At 45.0% G+C, this 17962-nt stretch overlaps 2 protein-coding genes across 2 annotated transcripts; both read right to left on the bottom strand.

Annotated features, from left to right (window-relative positions):
- Positions 1–10: 10 nt before the first annotated feature.
- Positions 11–7075, bottom strand: NUDT19 (nudix hydrolase 19). Its single transcript, XM_004284133.4, has 3 exons — positions 6076–7075; positions 1959–2166; positions 11–1082 (listed from the first exon to the last, which is right to left on the bottom strand). Exons 1-3 carry the CDS (start codon positions 6787–6789, stop codon positions 877–879), a joined length of 1128 nt encoding a protein of 375 aa, XP_004284181.1. The 5' UTR covers positions 6790–7075; the 3' UTR covers positions 11–876.
- A 3181-nt stretch (positions 7076–10256) lies between these two features.
- On the bottom strand, positions 10257–17851 carry RGS9BP (regulator of G protein signaling 9 binding protein). The gene has a single exon (XM_033413954.2). It carries the CDS (start codon positions 17010–17012, stop codon positions 16299–16301), a length of 714 nt encoding a protein of 237 aa, XP_033269845.1. The 5' UTR covers positions 17013–17851; the 3' UTR covers positions 10257–16298.
- Positions 17852–17962: the final 111 nt, after the last annotated feature.

Raw genomic sequence — 17962 nt, 5'->3', positions numbered from 1 at the left:
ACACATAAACTTTAATTATCAATAGCTCTATTTTATAGATAGGAAAACCAGAACGTTTCATGAAAAATGAAATTCAATGTACAATGCATAATATAGTCAAAGATCTAAAATGAACTGGCGTCTAAACCATTTCCCATCTTTAATCAATAAACATTATTCTCTTAAGAGGAGGTGAACAAATTACCCATATTAAAAACACTGAAAACAAACACCATTAGTAAGTACCATTAAATGATGAATAGTTCTACATCCCTCTAAGCTCTCTGGATTCTGTTAACTAGCCCTCCAAGGTAAACATAATTATGGCTTTTGTTATGGCTTCATATTTCTTTACAACAGTCACTAAACTAATTTCCAATCTGGTAAACCTAATAACTCACGCCATTTAGTTTTAAATAGAATTCTCTCTTAATCATCAAGCTAAAGTCATAAGAAAATAATGACACAGTCACTTGAAGGTCACCTCGGTCTACTGTTCACCATGTATCTAATCATACATCCTTAAATTAATTCCAGCAGAAAGTCTAAGGAATTTATGGATCAATCTCCCAGCACATCAGGCAGAGTGCTAATACAGTTAAAAGACAATACAGTAGAAAATCTTATTTAAACTTCTGATAACAAAACAATACAGAAGCGGAAACCCTCGTGAAAATTTTTTTCTCGTTTTGGTAACAAGATCATTAATACTTTATACTTGTGTGATACTGTAAGGTTTAAAGAATAAAATAAGAGAGCTCCGTAATACACTTGAAATATGAAAGACTGTACTAGAACTTACAGGCACAAAGTTGCTTAAGTTCCAGGCACGTCTAGTCAACCCTCATTTTTCATCAGGACAACTTCAAGGAGGCCCGCTTACAAAGAAGCCATTCTCTACAGACGGCTCTTACTCACTACATAGTTCTTAGGGTAAACATGTTTATACTTTGACTGAACTGTCACGTGGATGTTATAATCATGGCGATTGTACATCACTATTCGGTGAAATTTCTTGCCGCCTTTCATGATTTCTTCATTCTTTTTTTCAGTGGACATAAGATTTTCTAAATAGTTTGAATCTTCTAAGTACATCTCATCTCCTGAAAAATAATATTTTAATTTTAGTGTTATTTTATAAAACATTCCAATATATTTGTGATATATAAATCAGTGTTTATTTTTATCTATTTCAGGTGTTTGGAACTGAGATAGTTGTTAAAAAATCCTAATTTTTTGTGCTTACCTCAATTTATTTTTTGTGTTTTTAATACCACCCCTACCCTCCCCAGTTCTCCAATTGCCAGCCAAGAATTTTCTTTGGGTACATTGATGACTAGTATTTTTTCATCCTGAACTATAATTTTTTACACTAATTCATGACTCTCTTTATCCCATTCAGTGTTAATGTTGCCCTTGATATCCATATATTTTTGGTGTTTCAATGTGGGCTGCTCTAATCATTTTAAGGTTAAATTACAGAAATTATTATTTACACATGAAAACTGCTAAGCTGTCCCACTGTAGGATGAACAACAAGTATTTTCACAATTCTGAGAAGTGAGATAAGCAGCCATAAGTGAGACAGGTCACAAAACTCCACCGTAAGCGGCTACAAAACCTCTATCCTGTACTCACCCAACAACAATTGACCACCAACAAACTCTCTTTCAATCAAATAAGTACAATTTACAAGTTCGCATAATTTAAAAATAAAATGTAAAAAAGTGAGCTAATATACAAGAAAGAACTTTGTTAGTGTCTAGGAAATATATTTACATAAGTGTATATAAAGTAATGTATCCAGAATTTCTGGTTATAATAAATACTATGAATATCTTACAGACCTTGATCTTATTTAATTAGTACCTCTGTAGTGTGTAAAACAGAGACTGTAGTTCATGTCTCTGTGTGAGATAATACGGCCCAGAGCATTAAATGTGAATACTAACAAAAACATTGATAACTCACTGATTTACCTGGTAAAAGCTGGATTGTTCCATCAGCAGTTAATAATGTGATTGGCAGCCATCTTTCCACCCCTTCTAATTCACGATCCAAACAAAATTCGTGCAAGTCAGAGAGAGAGGCAAAGTGTTCTAGTCTTCTTATTTCGTAGAACTGTGGAGGTGCAAGCCAAATTTCCTTTGATATGAAGCTTTCAGTTGCCTCTGACGGAGATGACCACTGCAGAAGACAAAGGTAAGGCTTCCTGAAGTTTATCCTATAGACAACGCAAGACTCGAGATCCTTAGATCAGTACCTAAGAGCTAACTGAAAATGTAAAAGTAATTCATTAATGTGTCTCGCTAGATTCCTCTGAGACAACATGAAAAGATTTGGTGAAGAAAGCTGGGTTGATCCCCTTCAGAGGTTGATTATTGGGACATTGATCCTGAGAACTAGTAAATAAACCAGGATAGATCACAAAGGGTTGACCTGGGAGCGCTGTTCAGCATAAAAGGCAGGAGATGCTAAGAAGGCAAGGTGGTTCTGGTCACTCCTAAAGGAAGACTCTGAAGTATAAACTCATGACAGCAGATTGAGAATTTAGTGCCCATTCATTCCTCCCATAAATGGGCGCCTTGGCTAGGCACTGAGGATGTGGTGGTGGATGAGACAGAGATCTCTCAGGCCCTAATAGGGCCTTCAGCAAACAAAATGTAGTGTGCCATGTGTTACAATGAAGGTAAAGAGGCCGGAGCAAGAGAAGCTTTCAGGAAGGTCAAGAGATGTGACTCAGTCTATCGGCCCAGGAGTGTAATAACTGCACGGTATCAACCAGATAGCACTTACCCGTTTCACTTAAGTGGCCTCACTGCTGTGACCTGCCCACTTTCCCAAGCCTTCCTTCCATACACATTTAGATAAAAAGAGCTGATTCAATAATATGAAATAACCCCAAAAGGTCTTTCTTCAACTGGTTTACTAAATATCTCCTTACACTGGGGAAACTGAGTCTCACACCCAAAACCAGGGAGTTGAGATTGACTGCCTTGAATATCTATAGGCCCAAAGTTTACAAGCTTGTATGAGAAACCTGAGAAACTTGTTAAATCTTCAATCTATGGGGCCCAGCAATCTATGTTTAATAAGCACCCTAGATTCTTCTGAAGTTGGCCAAGGTTACATTTTGAAAAACAAAGCTCTGGCCTCAAAGGACCACCCAATCTCTAAGGTATCCTGTGAGTTCAGTGGTAACAATGAAGATAAAGGGTTAAACAATAGCCATTAACTCACTTAATTCAACCTGTTCAGGTTGGTCTAGACCATAGGCTAAAATAACTTAAATAACTTATTGTTTATTGGTTACTTGTCACTAGTAAAACACTAGTTTTACTAGTTACCAGTAAAAGTATTTTGAGCAAAAATACTTTACATAAAGTATTTCCAATCCTTAGGATAACCCTGCATACTCTCATTTTACAGATGAGAGAACGTAGGAAGATCCTGTAACTAAAAAACCTGGGCTTCAAACTCACAGGGCGGTGGTGGGGCGGGGTGACGCGGGCTCTAAGTTCCACTGTTGCCCCTCAGTTTCTGAACTTCGGCAGTACTGACACTTTAAGCCAGATAATTCTTTGTGGAAGGATATTCAGCAGCATCCCTGGGCTCCACCCAGTAGAAGCCGGTAGAAGTCCCTGAGTTGTGACAACCAAGAATGTCTCCTGACACTGCTAAATGCACCTGAGGGTGGGATGGGTAAATCATCCCATGTTGAGAACCACTGCAATGAGAAGCCCGCGCACCGCATCCAAGAGTAGACCCCACTCGCCACAACTAGAGAAAGCCTGCATGCAGCAACAAAGACCCAACACAGCCAAAAATAAATAAATAAAATAAATAAATTTATTTTTAAAAAAAAGAAAGAAAAGGGAGAAAATTTGAAAATATAGCAATAAATCTATTCAAAATAAAGCAGAGAAGAAAAAAGATTGAAAAAAATGAACAAGGCACCAGGGACCTGTGGAACATTATCAAGTAGTCCAACATACATGGAATCCCAGAAAACAGAGGGAGGTGAAAAATATTTGAAGAAACAAATAATTAAATCATAAAACAAAAAGAAAACCACGCACATCATAATCAAATTACTGAACACCAATAATTAAGAGGAAATATTTAGAGTAGCCACATACACCAAAAACACAAACACACATTACATACAGAGGAACAGAGAGTTAAAAGCAAACTTTTCTATGAGATGATGGATGTTCACTATATTTACTGTGGTAATTATGTCATGGGATATGTAAGTCAAATCATTATGCTGTCACCTTAAACTTACACAGTGCTGTATGTCAATTATATCTCAATAAAACTGGAAGAAAAAAAAAGACTTCTCAACAGAAGGTTATGCAAACCAGAAAATAATGAAGCAAGATTTTTAAGTACTGAGAGAGAAAAAAAAAAACAAACCCTGTTAACCTACATAGAATTCTATACCCAGCCAAAATATCTTTCAAAAACCAAAAGCAAAATAACGTATTTTCAGACAAAATTTAGAAGATTCACTGTTTAGAATGAATTTAGATTCATTCATTCTAAACAAATTTAGAAGATCTGAAATACATGACATATTAGAGGTAGTTCTTTAGGCAGAAAGATACCAGATGTAGATTAAATCCACACAAAGTAATGAAGAGTGCTAAGAATGGTACATGTGCAGGTAAACATAAAAGACATTTCCCCCTCATTTTCACAGTCTTTAACAGATTGACTATTTAAAGCAAAAATAATCAGTGTATTATAGAGTTTATAATAGAAATAAAAGTCAAATGTATGACAACAAAAGCATAAATGACAGGAGGGGAGAAATGGAAGTATATTATTTTAAGGTTCTAATACTACACATGAAATGACAGATGTATATTGCAAACCCTAAAGCAATCACAAAAAGTACAGTTAATAAGTCAATAATGGAGATAAAACACAGTCCTAAAAATACTCAGTTAATCCAAAAGAAGTCAGGAAAAGAAGAAAAACAGTTCAAAGAATAGAGGGGACAGACTAAAAAACTAACAGCAAGATGGTAGATTTGAAGTTAACCTTATTGAGAATAACACTGAATACAAATGATCTAAACACTTCAGTTGAAAGGCAGAAACTGTCATATTGGATAAAAAAGTAAGACTATATGCTGCCTACAGGAAACACACTTTAAATATAAAGACACAGATTAAAAGTAAAGAATGGAAAAAGATATACTATGCTATTGCTAATCAAATGAAAGTCTGAGCGGCTGTATTAGTATCAGATGGTAAACTTCAGATTTCAGAATAAGGAACATTGCCAGGGATAAAGAAGAATATTTCATCATAATCAAAGGCTCAATCCATCAAGCTTGAATAGTCCTATGCAGCACCTCACAAGGGAGCTTCAGAATACACGAAGCAAAACCTGATGGAACTGAAAAACTGAAAATAGAAAAAGACAAATCCGCAATTATTCTTTGAAGATTTCAGCATTCCTTTCTCAGTACTTGATGGAACAGGTAAATGATATGAAAGACCTGAGGACACTATCAACGAACTTAACCTAACTGACAGTTCTACAAACACTCTATCAAATACAGCAGAATACACATTCTTTTTAGGTGCAGAGGGATCATTCACCAAGGTAGACCATATTCGTGGCCATAAAACAAGTCTCAAATTAAACAGTCTCAAATAAATTTTAAAAGACTGAACTATGAGGAAACAAACTGCTGGGGGTTGAAATGAGTTAATGCACGGCAAGTGCTTAGGAAGGAGCCTGGCACCTGATCAGCGCTAGCAGAGCTCCTAGCGTCTCCGCTGGCCTCCTGCTGGAGAAACCGCGTGGGGAGACATCGTCGAGGCCCTGGGGCTGTGAAGCCGGGGAAAGTAGAAAGCAGTTCACCAAGGTCATGGCTTTAGCGTGCTGGCCGGGGACCGGACCACCTGAGTCCCATGCCCGCTCAGTCGCGTACTGGCTGTATGTGCCTGAGCAAGCGAATTAGCTTCCCTGGGCCCGGCCTATCTGGAGGTTCCGGGTGGGCCTGGGCCGCCGGCCGGGGGTGGGATCCTCATTCCCAAGCTCCAGTGGGTCCCTACTCCGCGCCGGGAGGACGCCTACCTGGCAGTCCACCACCTCCACCAAGTCGGGGAAGACCGGCGGCGGCTCGCACAGGCAGCACAGAAAGAAGGTGGTCTCGAAGCGGCGGCCACGGCGCTGCGTGAAAGGCGTGAGCCAGGCGCTCCAGTCGTGCAGCGCCCAGATGTCGGGAGTGCAGTCTAGGTGAGCGCACAGGCGCAGGAAATGCTGCGGGTCTCGGCGGACGCGGGCGCGCCAGTCGGCCAGGGCCGGCGGCGGCGCGAGGGCGCGGCCCGGCTCGGACGCGATGGGCCCGGGGCCCCTGGGCCGCAGCAGCAGCACGCCAGCCTCCTCGAAGGCCTCGCGGATGGCGCAGATGCGGAAGGCAACGTCATCCGGCAGCGCCGCCTCGTCCCCGTCGGCGGCTCCGGGCCTGGCATCAGGCAGCACCGGGAAGGTGGCGCGTCTGGGCGGCGCCGGGCCCAGGCCGAAGCGGGGCGGCCGGTGGTGCGGCGCGAAGAGGCTCAGCCAGTCGGCCGAGCGGTCTGCCGCGTCCAGCACCCCACCCGGGAAGACGTGCGCCCCGGGCAAGAAGCCTTGGCGCGCGGAGCGCAGCAGCAGCAGCAGCCGGAAGCCCTCGGCGGGCGGCGGGGGCCGCGGCGGGGCGGCGGCCACCGGGAGCGTCCAGCCCGCAGCCAGCACCACGGTGGCCGCCCGCCGCCAACTGCTTGGGCCCGGCCGCAGGGGGCCGCTCATGGCGTGTGGCGGCGCGCGGCTTCCGGGCTCAGCTTCTGGTGAGGCTGGAGTTTTCCCCGGGCCTGAGGACGGAGGCCGGCGTCTCGCTGGGTGAACTCCCGGCAAGGTGCGCGCTGGGCGATCGGTGAACCCGGGCTGTTTGGCCTCACCCGCGCCTGCCTGTAAGGGGAAGAAGCAGGCGTGTGCCAGTGCGGTGAAGCTCCGCCTCGAGTGCCGTTGTTCCCAGCCGGGTCACTCTCGCGGGGCAAGGGCTGTCACAGCCGCTTGCTAGGAGGGCCTCAACACCCTCACTCAGGACACTCGGACCAAGAGCAGGAATGCTTATGATTGCACAATGACTTGTCGAGGTAAAAGTGCGATGCAAACCTAGGTCTGGTGACACCTATCCGACCAAAACCCGAGAACTAGGACTTTCTCGATTAAACAAAGAGGGTTTGTTTCCTTTGGCGGGGGGGTGGGGTAGGGGTGGATGGGGGGGCGTCCAAGGGCTAGGTGTCCGAGCTTTGCAATGAAAAACTGATGCATGAACCAGATACCAAATTACAAATTTCACACTGCACAGTCTGAGTGTGAAAGGTCCTCCTTGAATCCCCAGACAAGCTCCCATCTTGTGATCTGGACACCTTTTATTGTCAGGGCACCTGGGACCACCTTAAGCATCTTAGGTCACTGGATAATTTCCACTTTCATGGGAGAATTTTAATCCAAGCCTAGAGATGGAAATTTTGCTCTGCTCCACCTTTAGAAAGAGCCTGTTAAAGCAGTCTTCTCTTTTATAGCGCCTTATCCGTTACTAACGGTTTCTCCACAATAGCTGTTATAGTTGATCACCCATTTGTTATGTGTCCGGATATGCATATAGACTATTGTTGAGCCTCATTTTCAAACTATCATTTTAATGTGGGATATTCCCTGGGGGAGAATCCAGAGAGGGCAACAGTAGTATTTAGGTTGATTTTTGTTGGCATCATTTTCTAAAGATGCAGATCCCTGTGTATTGACCGCATCCCAGAAACAGGAAACAAGACCACATGTTTAGAAAAACACACAGAGGCCAAGGGAGATCACATGTACTGGCAGGTTGGGGGAGGGGGGGGAGTCTGCCAAATTTCATCCGTCTTGAGTCTCTGCATAATCCACAGTTAGGGACCCCTCCCTTACCTGCTTTCCCACTGCATGGCTCTCTGCTCTGAGACAATCATTTCACAATCTATTGTGGAGTCTACGATGGCACCCTGGAGCCTGTGTTTTTAACAATCCCCCAACTTCTCCAGGTGATTTCAGTGCTTTAAGCCATGGGAAGCCATAAAAGGTGGTGACATGATTAAGTTCATATCTTCAAAGGTCACCCTGACAACAGCCTGATGACTCAACTGGATGGGGCTGTTCTGGAGGCCCGTGGAACGTGCTGGGGAAGAAATGGTGAGGGTCTAAACTAGGAGAGTGGCTGTGAAGAGGGGGTGAGGTGGGAGGAAGGGAATGATTCACCAGAGAGTATTTAGGAGGTAGACTTGAGGTAACGTGGTAATTGGTTGAATATGCAGAGCAAGGGAAAAGAAGGAGTTAAAGTTTTAGCTTGGGAGGTTGAAAACTCGGTGGCTTCAAACAATGAACATTTATTATCTCACAGTTTCTGTGGATCAAGATTTCAAGAGCATCTTAGCTGGGTTGTTCTGTCTCAGTATTTCACATGAGACTGGTGAGCATGTCAGCTGGGGCTTGGTTAGGGGCTGAGGGATCCATTTCTACAATGTCTCACTCATATGGCCGTTGGCCAGAGGCCTCAGTTCCTCACCATATTGGCCTCTCCATAGTGCTGCTTGGATGTCTTTGAGACATGGTAGTGAATGATCCAAGAGAGTGGAAGGAAGAAGTCATGATGCATTTCCTGACTTAGCCTCAGGAGTCACATTCCATCACTTGCACAGTATCCTGTTGTTACACTGGTCAGCTCTATTCCGTGTGAGAGGGGACTACATGAAAACACCAGGTGGTAGGGAACATTGGTGGTCATCTTGGAGGCTGGCTACCACAGTGGATAAAAAACCATCGAAGCATTAGGAGAAAACAGGTAAATTCCTCTATAGTCTGACTCAAAATCTAGAAGCATAAGGGAAAAGATTGATCAATTTGACACACTGTGCATATTTATAACTTTATTATGACAGAAGACAGCATAAGAAAGTCCAAGATATAATAAACTGAGAAAATATCTCTAATGCCTATCACAAAGGACTGAGAAGAAAAAACCTCCAGTTGTGTAGAAAATGGGCAAGAGATATGGAAAGACAGTTGGTTGTGATTTATGTAAGGTCACACGTGCAGCAAGTGTTTGGAATCTGTCTCCAGACCTATTGGCGTGTCCTCCAAGTGTCCTGCTCCGCCCTGTTCTGCCAGGGGCACAGTGCCAGCTACTCCAGGCCTGACAGTAAGTGCACACAACCATCCCCTGCTAGGGCTAGCAGTTACCATGTGCCACTTGATCACAAGAGTTGAGTCATTTTGTTTATGACAACAGTTGCTTACTTCAGAGACGGACACTTGACTCTTGGTTCTTATGTTCCACTGGTCTGGTCTTCCCCAGCTATCTTTACAATAAGAAATGTTCTTATTTGATTAGAACATGCATGATCCCGAAAGAAAAAAAAACAACTTTCCAAACGTCATATTGTTTCTTACCCATAGCTCCAAGTGGACTTTTATTTCAATCTCTACTTCATTGAGCCCAAATTCATTTCTGTTATCCATTATTTATCACGTTTTTCAGTGGAAAAAGAAAAGAAGAGAATGCGGGGGCTAGCCACGGAGAGATGACTTCAGCTTGGAGAATCCACTGTAGCAGGAGAGTTTGTTCAGCCTGCCTAGAAACGAAGGCGTGTCACTGCAGTTAAATGGAATTCACCTATGAATGACCAGCAACATCCAGTGCACCAAGAATCATCACATAAAAATGATTTCTCAAAAGGTTTTTTGAAAAGGGTTTAAAAAAGGTGCACAATATGTTTTCTCAAAAATGCATAGATTCCACTTAGGTGACATTCTAGAAAAGGCAACACCGTAGGGACAGAAATCAGATCAGTGGTTGCCAGATCCTGGGGTGAGAGGAAAGGATCGCCTACAGAGGACATGGGGGAACTCTTGGGTGGTGATGAAAACATTCTAGATTGCAGCGGTGGATACATGGTTGTACATATCTGTCAAAACTCAAAACTGCACACCTAAGAAGGGTGAATGTTACTGTATTTAAATTATACCTCAATAAGTCTGACTTTAAAAATGTACAGATTCCAACTTCTAGATCAACCTGAATTTCCCTCTGTAACCTTGACCTTTTTATTACATACCTTCTTTCGTTGACAAGTTTATCTAGTTTTAATCTTCAAAATGATTTCCAGCCGATTTTACCTAAGTTATAGAAAGTTAATGTTTTCATATATATTGCTTCTTTTGTCCAACCGTCCCATTTTAGGCAGCCAACATTTATTGAGCCCTGTGCCTGCAAAAAGTCTTATCTCAATATCCCTATGAAGTATATCCTATTATTACTCCCATTGTAAGGATGAGGAAATTGAGGTCAGGGAGATTAATGAAAATCTTCAATAAGAATGGATCCGGGGCTTCCCTGGTGGCGCAGTGGTTGAGAGTCTGCCTGCCGATGCAGGGGACACGGGTTCGTGCCCCGGTCCGGGAAGATCCCGTATGCCGCGGAGCGGCTGGGCCCATGAGCCATGGCCGCTGAGCCTGCGCGTCCGGAGCCTGTGCTCCGCAACGGGAGAGGCCACAACAGTGAGAGGCCCGCGTAACACAAAAAAAAAAAAAAAAAAAAAAGAATGGATCTGAACTCAGGGGTACCCTATTCCATAGTCAGTGCTCCTAACCTCGATGCTATTCTGTCTTGATGCTGCATTTCAAAACGTGCTTCTGATTCCCTGCAGGTAAGATGCCAAAAGTTTTGCTTTGCCTGTTTGTGGCGCCTGGCGGGGTGGGGGAGGGGATGTGTGTTCTGAAATTGTTTCTCATTATAAATGAGACCCTGTTAAAATTTATATTTTAATAACTAATAATTTCTAGATGATAAGAGCATTCAAACTTTTATTGTAAAAACAATATAAGAATATTAAATAAAAATATATTGAAAAAATACCATTCATAATTCCACCACCTTTACATTTTCATTTCTGTATATTTCCTCTTAGATCTTCTCTATGTGCCTAACACATACCTACAGACAAAGGACATTCCAATTTGCTTTCTGACAACAGCATGTTAGAAGGACTCTTGAAAATCATTTTGCCAACAGGAGTTCTCATTTGGCTTGTTTACGTTTGTCATATAAGCCTTAAGGTTATAACATTCTAAACTGAAACACCAAAGAAGCAGGATGCCCAAGATCTCACAGTACTGCAATGAAAACACCCACAATCCTCTGTGTAATGAGATGAAAATAAGTAAATGAAAGAGAGGAATGCTTTTCCAGAAATCCATCTTGTGCTCATGGACAGAGAGCTGCAGCATGTGGTCAGTTCCTGCACCTTCGGTCAGTTCCTAAGAGCCAAAGAAACAGTATTTGAACATGACTTTGATCTACAGTGACCACAGCCAAAGATTGTTTATGTGGAGACCTACTATTCTTCCTGGATTCCATCCTGCATTAAAAGATGAGTATAATTGTATTGTAGAAAAGCACCTGGAGATATATAATCCTGGAGTCTTTCTGAACATCTCTTTATGTAATGAAATCTGTGAAGGGTAAATATGTTGATCAGGATATTCACTTCAATTTAAATGTGCATGAAGAAGATTAAGAATATCTTAAAAACTCATAAGAGTTGTGCTTCCCTGGTGGCGCCGTGGTTGAGCGTCCGCCTGCCAATGCAGGGGACGCGGGTTCGTGCCCCGGTCTGGGAAAATCCCACATGCCTCCGAGCGGCTGGGACCGTGAGCCACGGCCGCTGAGCCTGCACGTCTGTAGCCTGTGCTCCGCAACGGGAGAGGCCACAACAGTGAGAGGCCCGCGTACCGCCAAAAAAAAAAAAAAAAAAGGAGTTGATAGCTGAATCATTTGAGGGTGCCTTTTTCAACTAAGTTATAAATGCTGCACGTTATCTTTAATTTTTAATTATTAATAGCCATTTAGTTAGACAAGTTATTCAAACAGTAGACACGGAGCATTTAATTCCAACTAGGATCTGTTGCCATATACAAAACAGCCCATGCTGTGCTCATTTCCCCAAATCAGGCAGCCAATGCAATTATACTTCTGAGGGCACCAGGTCAGTTACAGAACAGGATTCTCTTAGACTCCATCACAAATGATGGGATTTCACATCTGTAATTTACCAGAATCAGTTTAGATTGCTGGGTAAAACAAACTGTTGAATAAACACTAGGCTTTCTTGGACTCAGACTTAAGAGTCTGAATTTAAATTCCTAATCTAATTTAAACACTATAAGTAAGTAGCATTTATACAAATTTGCTTTTAAGTCCAGACACTAATTCTGATGTGGACTAAAATCGCAGTAAGCTTACTTCATTCTGATTTTTAAAATTCATATGGAATTTTACCAACAGACTAATTTTAGACAAACTAAGATTCCATTTCCATACGCACCAAAACCAACAATGACAACCCCCTCCCCACCAAACCCCCAAACAAAACAACCCTTTTTCGTTTAACTGCATTCTATTAAATGTTTTAAGCCCTGGAAGGGAACTTTGAGTTAATCAGTTGCCCCCCCCCCCATTTCAAAGATGAGGGAAGTGAGGCACAGGGAGGTCAGTGACTTGTCTGGGGTACTCAGAGAGAAAGGCAGAGCCCTGCCCATCACAGCTGGTCCCACGTTGCAGGAGGAGGCATTCCCCAAAGGAAAGCAGAGGCCACTGCTAAAGCACTTTTGTTTCTTAGCCTGCCTTGCAGGATCACACTTTGGGGCTTGTACCCTTCACAAACATTCATTACAGAACAGAGAACTGCATTCTGAGAAGTAACTGTGTAGCTAAAAATGTATCAATGTGCACATTGAAAAGGAAAATGCAGCATGATCAGGGTCCTCATGCAAACTAGAACTCTCTTCAACCCAAACGGCTTTTTAGTCATTGGACAGCACACATCTCTTATGTAGCTTATTGTAAACCTTAGGTAAATTGTGAAGTTTATGCTCTAATTTGACTTACCAAAAATATTTTCCCTTGTGGCATTTAAAAGCATACATTCTTAGAGAACAGGAAAAAAGAATTTGCCAGGCATATTTTTCTTCTACAAACATTATCGTGTTTTCTGTTTTTTTCTAATAGGAATAGTTGAAAGTTCCCGTGATAAGTGCCTTGGCATTCCAAGTTCTTGTCTTCTCAGTATCAGATAAAGCTGTGCTATTTTCCTAAAAGAGAAGCCAGGCATGTTTTCTCTTACAGGTATTAACTTTACAAGAGATTTAAAATAGCACTTAACTTTTGAGGTAAATATCTATCCTTTAACTTGTACCTTTAATTTAGGAAAGTAGACTCTAACACTGACCATTATCATATATACCCTATATTAAATATTTGTAATTTTTTAATCACTTGTATCATGGTATAATATCATAACAAATATTTTTAGAAAATTAATGACTTTGATATCCAACATCTACATTGAATCAGGCTTCTACCAGAAAGCAACCTCTTGAATTATACATAGAAATGACAGCAGGGAGATATTGCTGTTATTGAGCAGCCTATTGCTCAAGCAGAAAGTGATTTTGCTTACATCATATAGCAAAAGTCCTATTAGGCAATGTTATAACTCCAAATAATGCCAAATATTACAAATGCTTAACATTTTCAAAGAGTTGTATAGGTTAACATGTCCACAGGATAAATATGTTTATTGTAATTCAGCTTTTTTGGTGTGTGTGCAATACTTTATCACTAAGTTCAGTGAGCAGAGGATTCTCAGAATCAGGTACACATCTGATTGCACATATAAGTAAATACTCAAGGATGTGCCAAGTGGCTGGAAAGAGCGAAAACAAGAATTTTGCTTGTCCCAATTGATCTCTATGGATTACACAACTTCCATGCTTGATCTTAGCCAAAAGGCAGAGAAGCAATGGATTACACAACTTCTGATGGGTTGTTTCTTTAATACATTCTGATGAATCATGACCCAAAACTCGTTGATAAGGACAAAGAATCACAGTTTTAGAGACAACAGAATATATTTAGGGATATTTTCCAACACTGGGTCACAATATGCCCCAGCCTCTTTTTTTTTTTTTTTAAAGATTTAATTTTATTTATTTTTGGTTGCATTGGGTCTTCGTTGTGGTGCGCGGGCTTCTCATTGTGGTGGCTACTCTTGTTGCGGAGCACAGGCTCTAGGCGCGAGGGCTTCAGTAGTTGCAGCACTCGGGCTCAGTAGTTGTGGTCCACAGGCTCTAGAGCACAGGCTCACTAGTTATGGCGCACGGGCTTAGTTGCTCCACAGCACATGGGATCTTCCTGCACCAGGGATCAAACCCGTGTCCCCTGCAATGCAGGTGGATTCTTATCCACTGAGCCACCAGGGAAGTCCCCCCAGCCTCCCCTTACCTGAAAGAAATGAGACTTTGGGGAAGGTGACAGAGATTCTGTGTTGTGTTGCATGTGGGATGAGGAAGAGGGGAGTTAGGAAACTTTCTGTGTCATTTCTGAAGGTACCCTGGGAAGGCATGTGTAAAAAGAATTTGACATGGCCCAATTCAGTCACCCAGATCGGATGAAGCAGAAGGAGTTCCTTTTATTAGTTATTGTTATAGAACTCTTAATCGGCTTAAGACTTCTGGGTCTTTTAAAACCATTATCACAGAAACACACAAACAGATCCTCTGCTTTCACTATCTACAGTACTGGAATCTGTGTGCTCAGGAGGAGTGGGAGTGGGAGTGGGTGATCAAGGCTGGGAGAGGGTGGCCTGTCGGACTGGGTGCCCAGACAGCACTACTGCTGCTATTTGCTTCTGACCCTTGACCCTCCAAACTGCCCTTGTGAAAACTTGCCGATTCCCTCCTCCTAGTCCCCTTTCTCACTTCTGGGGTGAAAAAGAGAGAGAGAAAAAAAAAATCCGTGTCACTTTTCAGCCAAACCAATCTCTGGGTTTTATTCCAAACTACCTTCAGAGTTAAACGCATCTGTTTTCTCAGCCTTACTTCCCCAACAAGGCTCTCTCTGATCCACAGGTGGGAGCTCAGTGCTCAGGCAAATTCTAGCCTGGGACCTAAGGTGTTTACCACATTTCCTTATTTACTGCCACAAAGAGGCTAGGGCCACCTAACTTCTGTCATCTACATCTGTGGTTCCAGTAGTTTATGCTATGATCTCCTGCCTTAAGAAGATAGATTTTAAAAATAGGTGGAGATGTATGTTTAGCAATCTAAGTATATAAGTAAAGACACTGTGTATGACTCATTGGTACCCGTATGAATTCGTGGCCAAATGTCCTTTATAAAAAAAATAACAGCTTTGACAGTACACAATGTGGCTACAGGATTTTTCTAACAAATGATTTTTTTTTTTAATCTCCTTAAATTTGAAGTTAAAGCTGTTACGTTCTAACCCAGTCTCAGGGCTAATTGGCTCAAGACCTCTGTGCCCAGTGATGCCCCACTTGACCCTCTCAGGGGGCAGTGTCCAGGTCAGGGAGCTGTGCAGCTCCCTCCAAAGCCAGCTCTCCTACTGGCCAGCAAGCAAATTCCAAGGGATAGATAGGATTAAGGGCTCCAAAGAGGATTCCCCAGCCCTCCCCCAAAGGAGGATAAAAACTCTAGTCTAGTTCTGGAACAAAAATAAGCCCCAGCTAAGGAGAAAGTGCCTGTTTAGATAGCCGGTGGCCCTTCCCAAAGCTTGCACCCCTTCCAGACTGACTGGGCAGAGCCCTTTTCAATAGGCAAGGGTGTGCAGAAGTGTGTAATCATGTGCTAAAAGAAAGCACGTTGCATGAACTTCTATTTGCACACTCTCCTAAGCTTAGGCCCCAAAGGATTAAGGTAATAAAAACTGCTTACCTCTTATTGCAGTTTGTTTTCTCGTCTAGAAAACAAACCCAACACACACACACAGGCCAAAACACACTTCATTTCACCTCACCCTCTTTCCAAACTGCCCCACTCGGAGAATGGGAATCACCGGCAGGGGTGGGGACACCAAGCTCAGACTCAGTGTAAACACGCCCCGGCAGCACAGGCGGTATTAACTCGGAGGAATCTCCGCTCACTACGAACTATTAATAGGGGATAAAGCTCCTGCATACATTAGCGGTAATGACCCGGTGGCCCGCGCAAAATTAACTCCTCCCGGGCCATCAAGAGGAAGCCATGTTCTGCCCAGGCAGATGTGTGCTTGAAACGCGCGTATAAACATAAACGTACACACGCAGGGTTTTAGAACCGCTCCCCTTAAACATGCCAGATCCCACTCTCATCCCTAGTCCTGGCGGTTGCAGATGTTCTCCGAGGGGTGTCTCCGGGTAGCGAGGAGGTCGTTCGCGTATGGGTCAACTCAGCTTCGCCACACACACGGCCAAGGCCACAGCCGCCAGCAGCACGGCGCTGAAGATGGTGGCGGCCAGGGCCTTGCTCAGGTCGCAGGGCCCCATGCGCTGCTCTACGGACACACAGCGCATCGAGGAGACGCCGGCGCTGGGCCTGGCCAGGAGCTCGGCGCCTGCCGCCTGCCGGGCCTGCACCGTCCAGCGGGGCACGTTGACCTTCATCTCCATATCGTGGATCATCTCTCCCACCTGAAGGATCTCCCGCTCCAGCTGGTGAAGGTCTTCCACGTCGAAGCCGCGCTCCGCCTCGTGCCGCAGGCTGCGGGCGCTCAGGGCGCGCGCCGCTACGTTCGCTGCGCCGCCTTCCACCCCGGTACGCACGAGCGGCCGCAGCGGCTTATTCAGCGGGAACTCGGTGCCCAAGGTCAGCGCACGCCGCATGTCCGCTTCCAGCAGGTCCAGGCAGCCAGAGAAGGCCACCCAGAGGCGCTCAAACTCGGCACGTTCCTCAGCGCCCAGGCCCCGGTCGCGCAGCGGAGGTGTCAGTCGGCCGCGGATGGCCACCGCCAGCTCTTGCGCCTTCTGGCGCGTCTTCTGCAGCTCCTCTCGCAGGTTCTGCGAGTCCGCGGAGCCGCCGATGGTCAGTACCAGGTGGTGGTAGCATGCAGTCGCCTTATTGAGCGCGTCCAGTAGTGCCTTGCACTCCTCCTTCGCCATGGCGCTGCTCTCCGGCGCAGCCCGGCCGCCTGCGCCCCTCTCAGCCTCACGCCCTCAGCGCAGCAGGACACAGCCAGCCCCGACGGCGTCCCCTGGCCAGGCGGCCCGAGCACTCCTCATGGCCTGAGAGGAGCTAGCCACTGCCGCTGCTGTCTACAGAGCCGCTCAGGATCCACGACGTGCGCTTCCGCGGACTCGGCGCGGAGAGAGAGCCGTTAGCTGTTTCCCGTCCCCTCGTCCATCCTCCCCAGGTGCGCTCCTAGTCACACGCCAAATCTCTGCGCAGTCCTCGCCTCCACGGTAGCCACCCGCGAAGCCCGGGTTGCGGTCGCCATCCTCCTCCGGTGCAGTCGCCAGGGCTAGCCGGCCGCGGAGCCGCGCCCTCAGCCTTAGCTGCTGCCAAGGGCGGCCGGGTAGGGTTTCTTAGGATCCGCCCACCCCCTCCCGTCCTCGCTGGGCGCTTTCATCCCCTGGACCAGGGATAGGCGGGGCCCCACGCGGGAGGTCACGTGTAGGTCCCCCATCTCCCCCTCCGCACCCCATTACGGTCTGGAATATTAGCGTTCGTCAGATCCAATCCTCTGTTTTACGGAAGGGGAAACTGAGGCTCGATAAAAAAAGGGGGGGCTAGGATCACGCCACGTCCATGCAAGTGAAGGGGCTAGAACCCAGGTACCCTGACTCTTAGACCCTGCCAGCGACGGGAGTGGTTATGCCTCGTAGGATTGGGCACCTCCGTCTCCCAAAACGAGCAGTAAAGGGCGATCTGCGGGGCGGGACGGCTCCCAAAATCTCCCCTTCTTAGACCAGCCCGCTTTCCAGCAACAGAGCTTGGACCCCACCCCTTGGATCAGATCTGCTCTCGGCCCCGCCCCCTCCCGTTCCGGGCACGCGCAGTCGGTGGCTCTGGGCTGGTCCAGCCTGAGTAGGAAGTGCTGTGTGCCTCCTGA

The sequence above is a fragment of the Orcinus orca genome, chromosome 20 (assembly GCF_937001465.1).
Source record: "Orcinus orca chromosome 20, mOrcOrc1.1, whole genome shotgun sequence".
Classification (NCBI taxonomy): domain Eukaryota; kingdom Metazoa; phylum Chordata; class Mammalia; order Artiodactyla; family Delphinidae; genus Orcinus; species Orcinus orca.
The sequence above is the reverse complement of the archived record's forward strand: the minus strand, read 5'-3'. Positions and strand labels throughout refer to the sequence as shown.

What these genes read in the sequence shown, in the direction of transcription:
- NUDT19 (XM_004284133.4), bottom strand. Translation starts at nt 6,789, where the DNA reads ATGAGCGGCCCCCTGCGGCCGGGCCCAAGCAGTTGGCGGCGGGCGGCC. An exon ending in TGGAGGTGGTGGACTGCCAG is followed by an intron (nt 2,167 to 6,075) that starts GTAGGCGTCCTC and finishes TGTCTTCTGCAG; the next exon opens with TGGTCATCTCCGTCAGAGGC. An exon ending in AACAATCCAGCTTTTACCAG is followed by an intron (nt 1,083 to 1,958) that starts GTAAATCAGTGA and finishes ATTATTTTTCAG; the next exon opens with GAGATGAGATGTACTTAGAA.
- RGS9BP (XM_033413954.2), bottom strand. Translation starts at nt 17,012, where the DNA reads ATGGCGAAGGAGGAGTGCAAGGCACTACTGGACGCGCTCAATAAGGCG.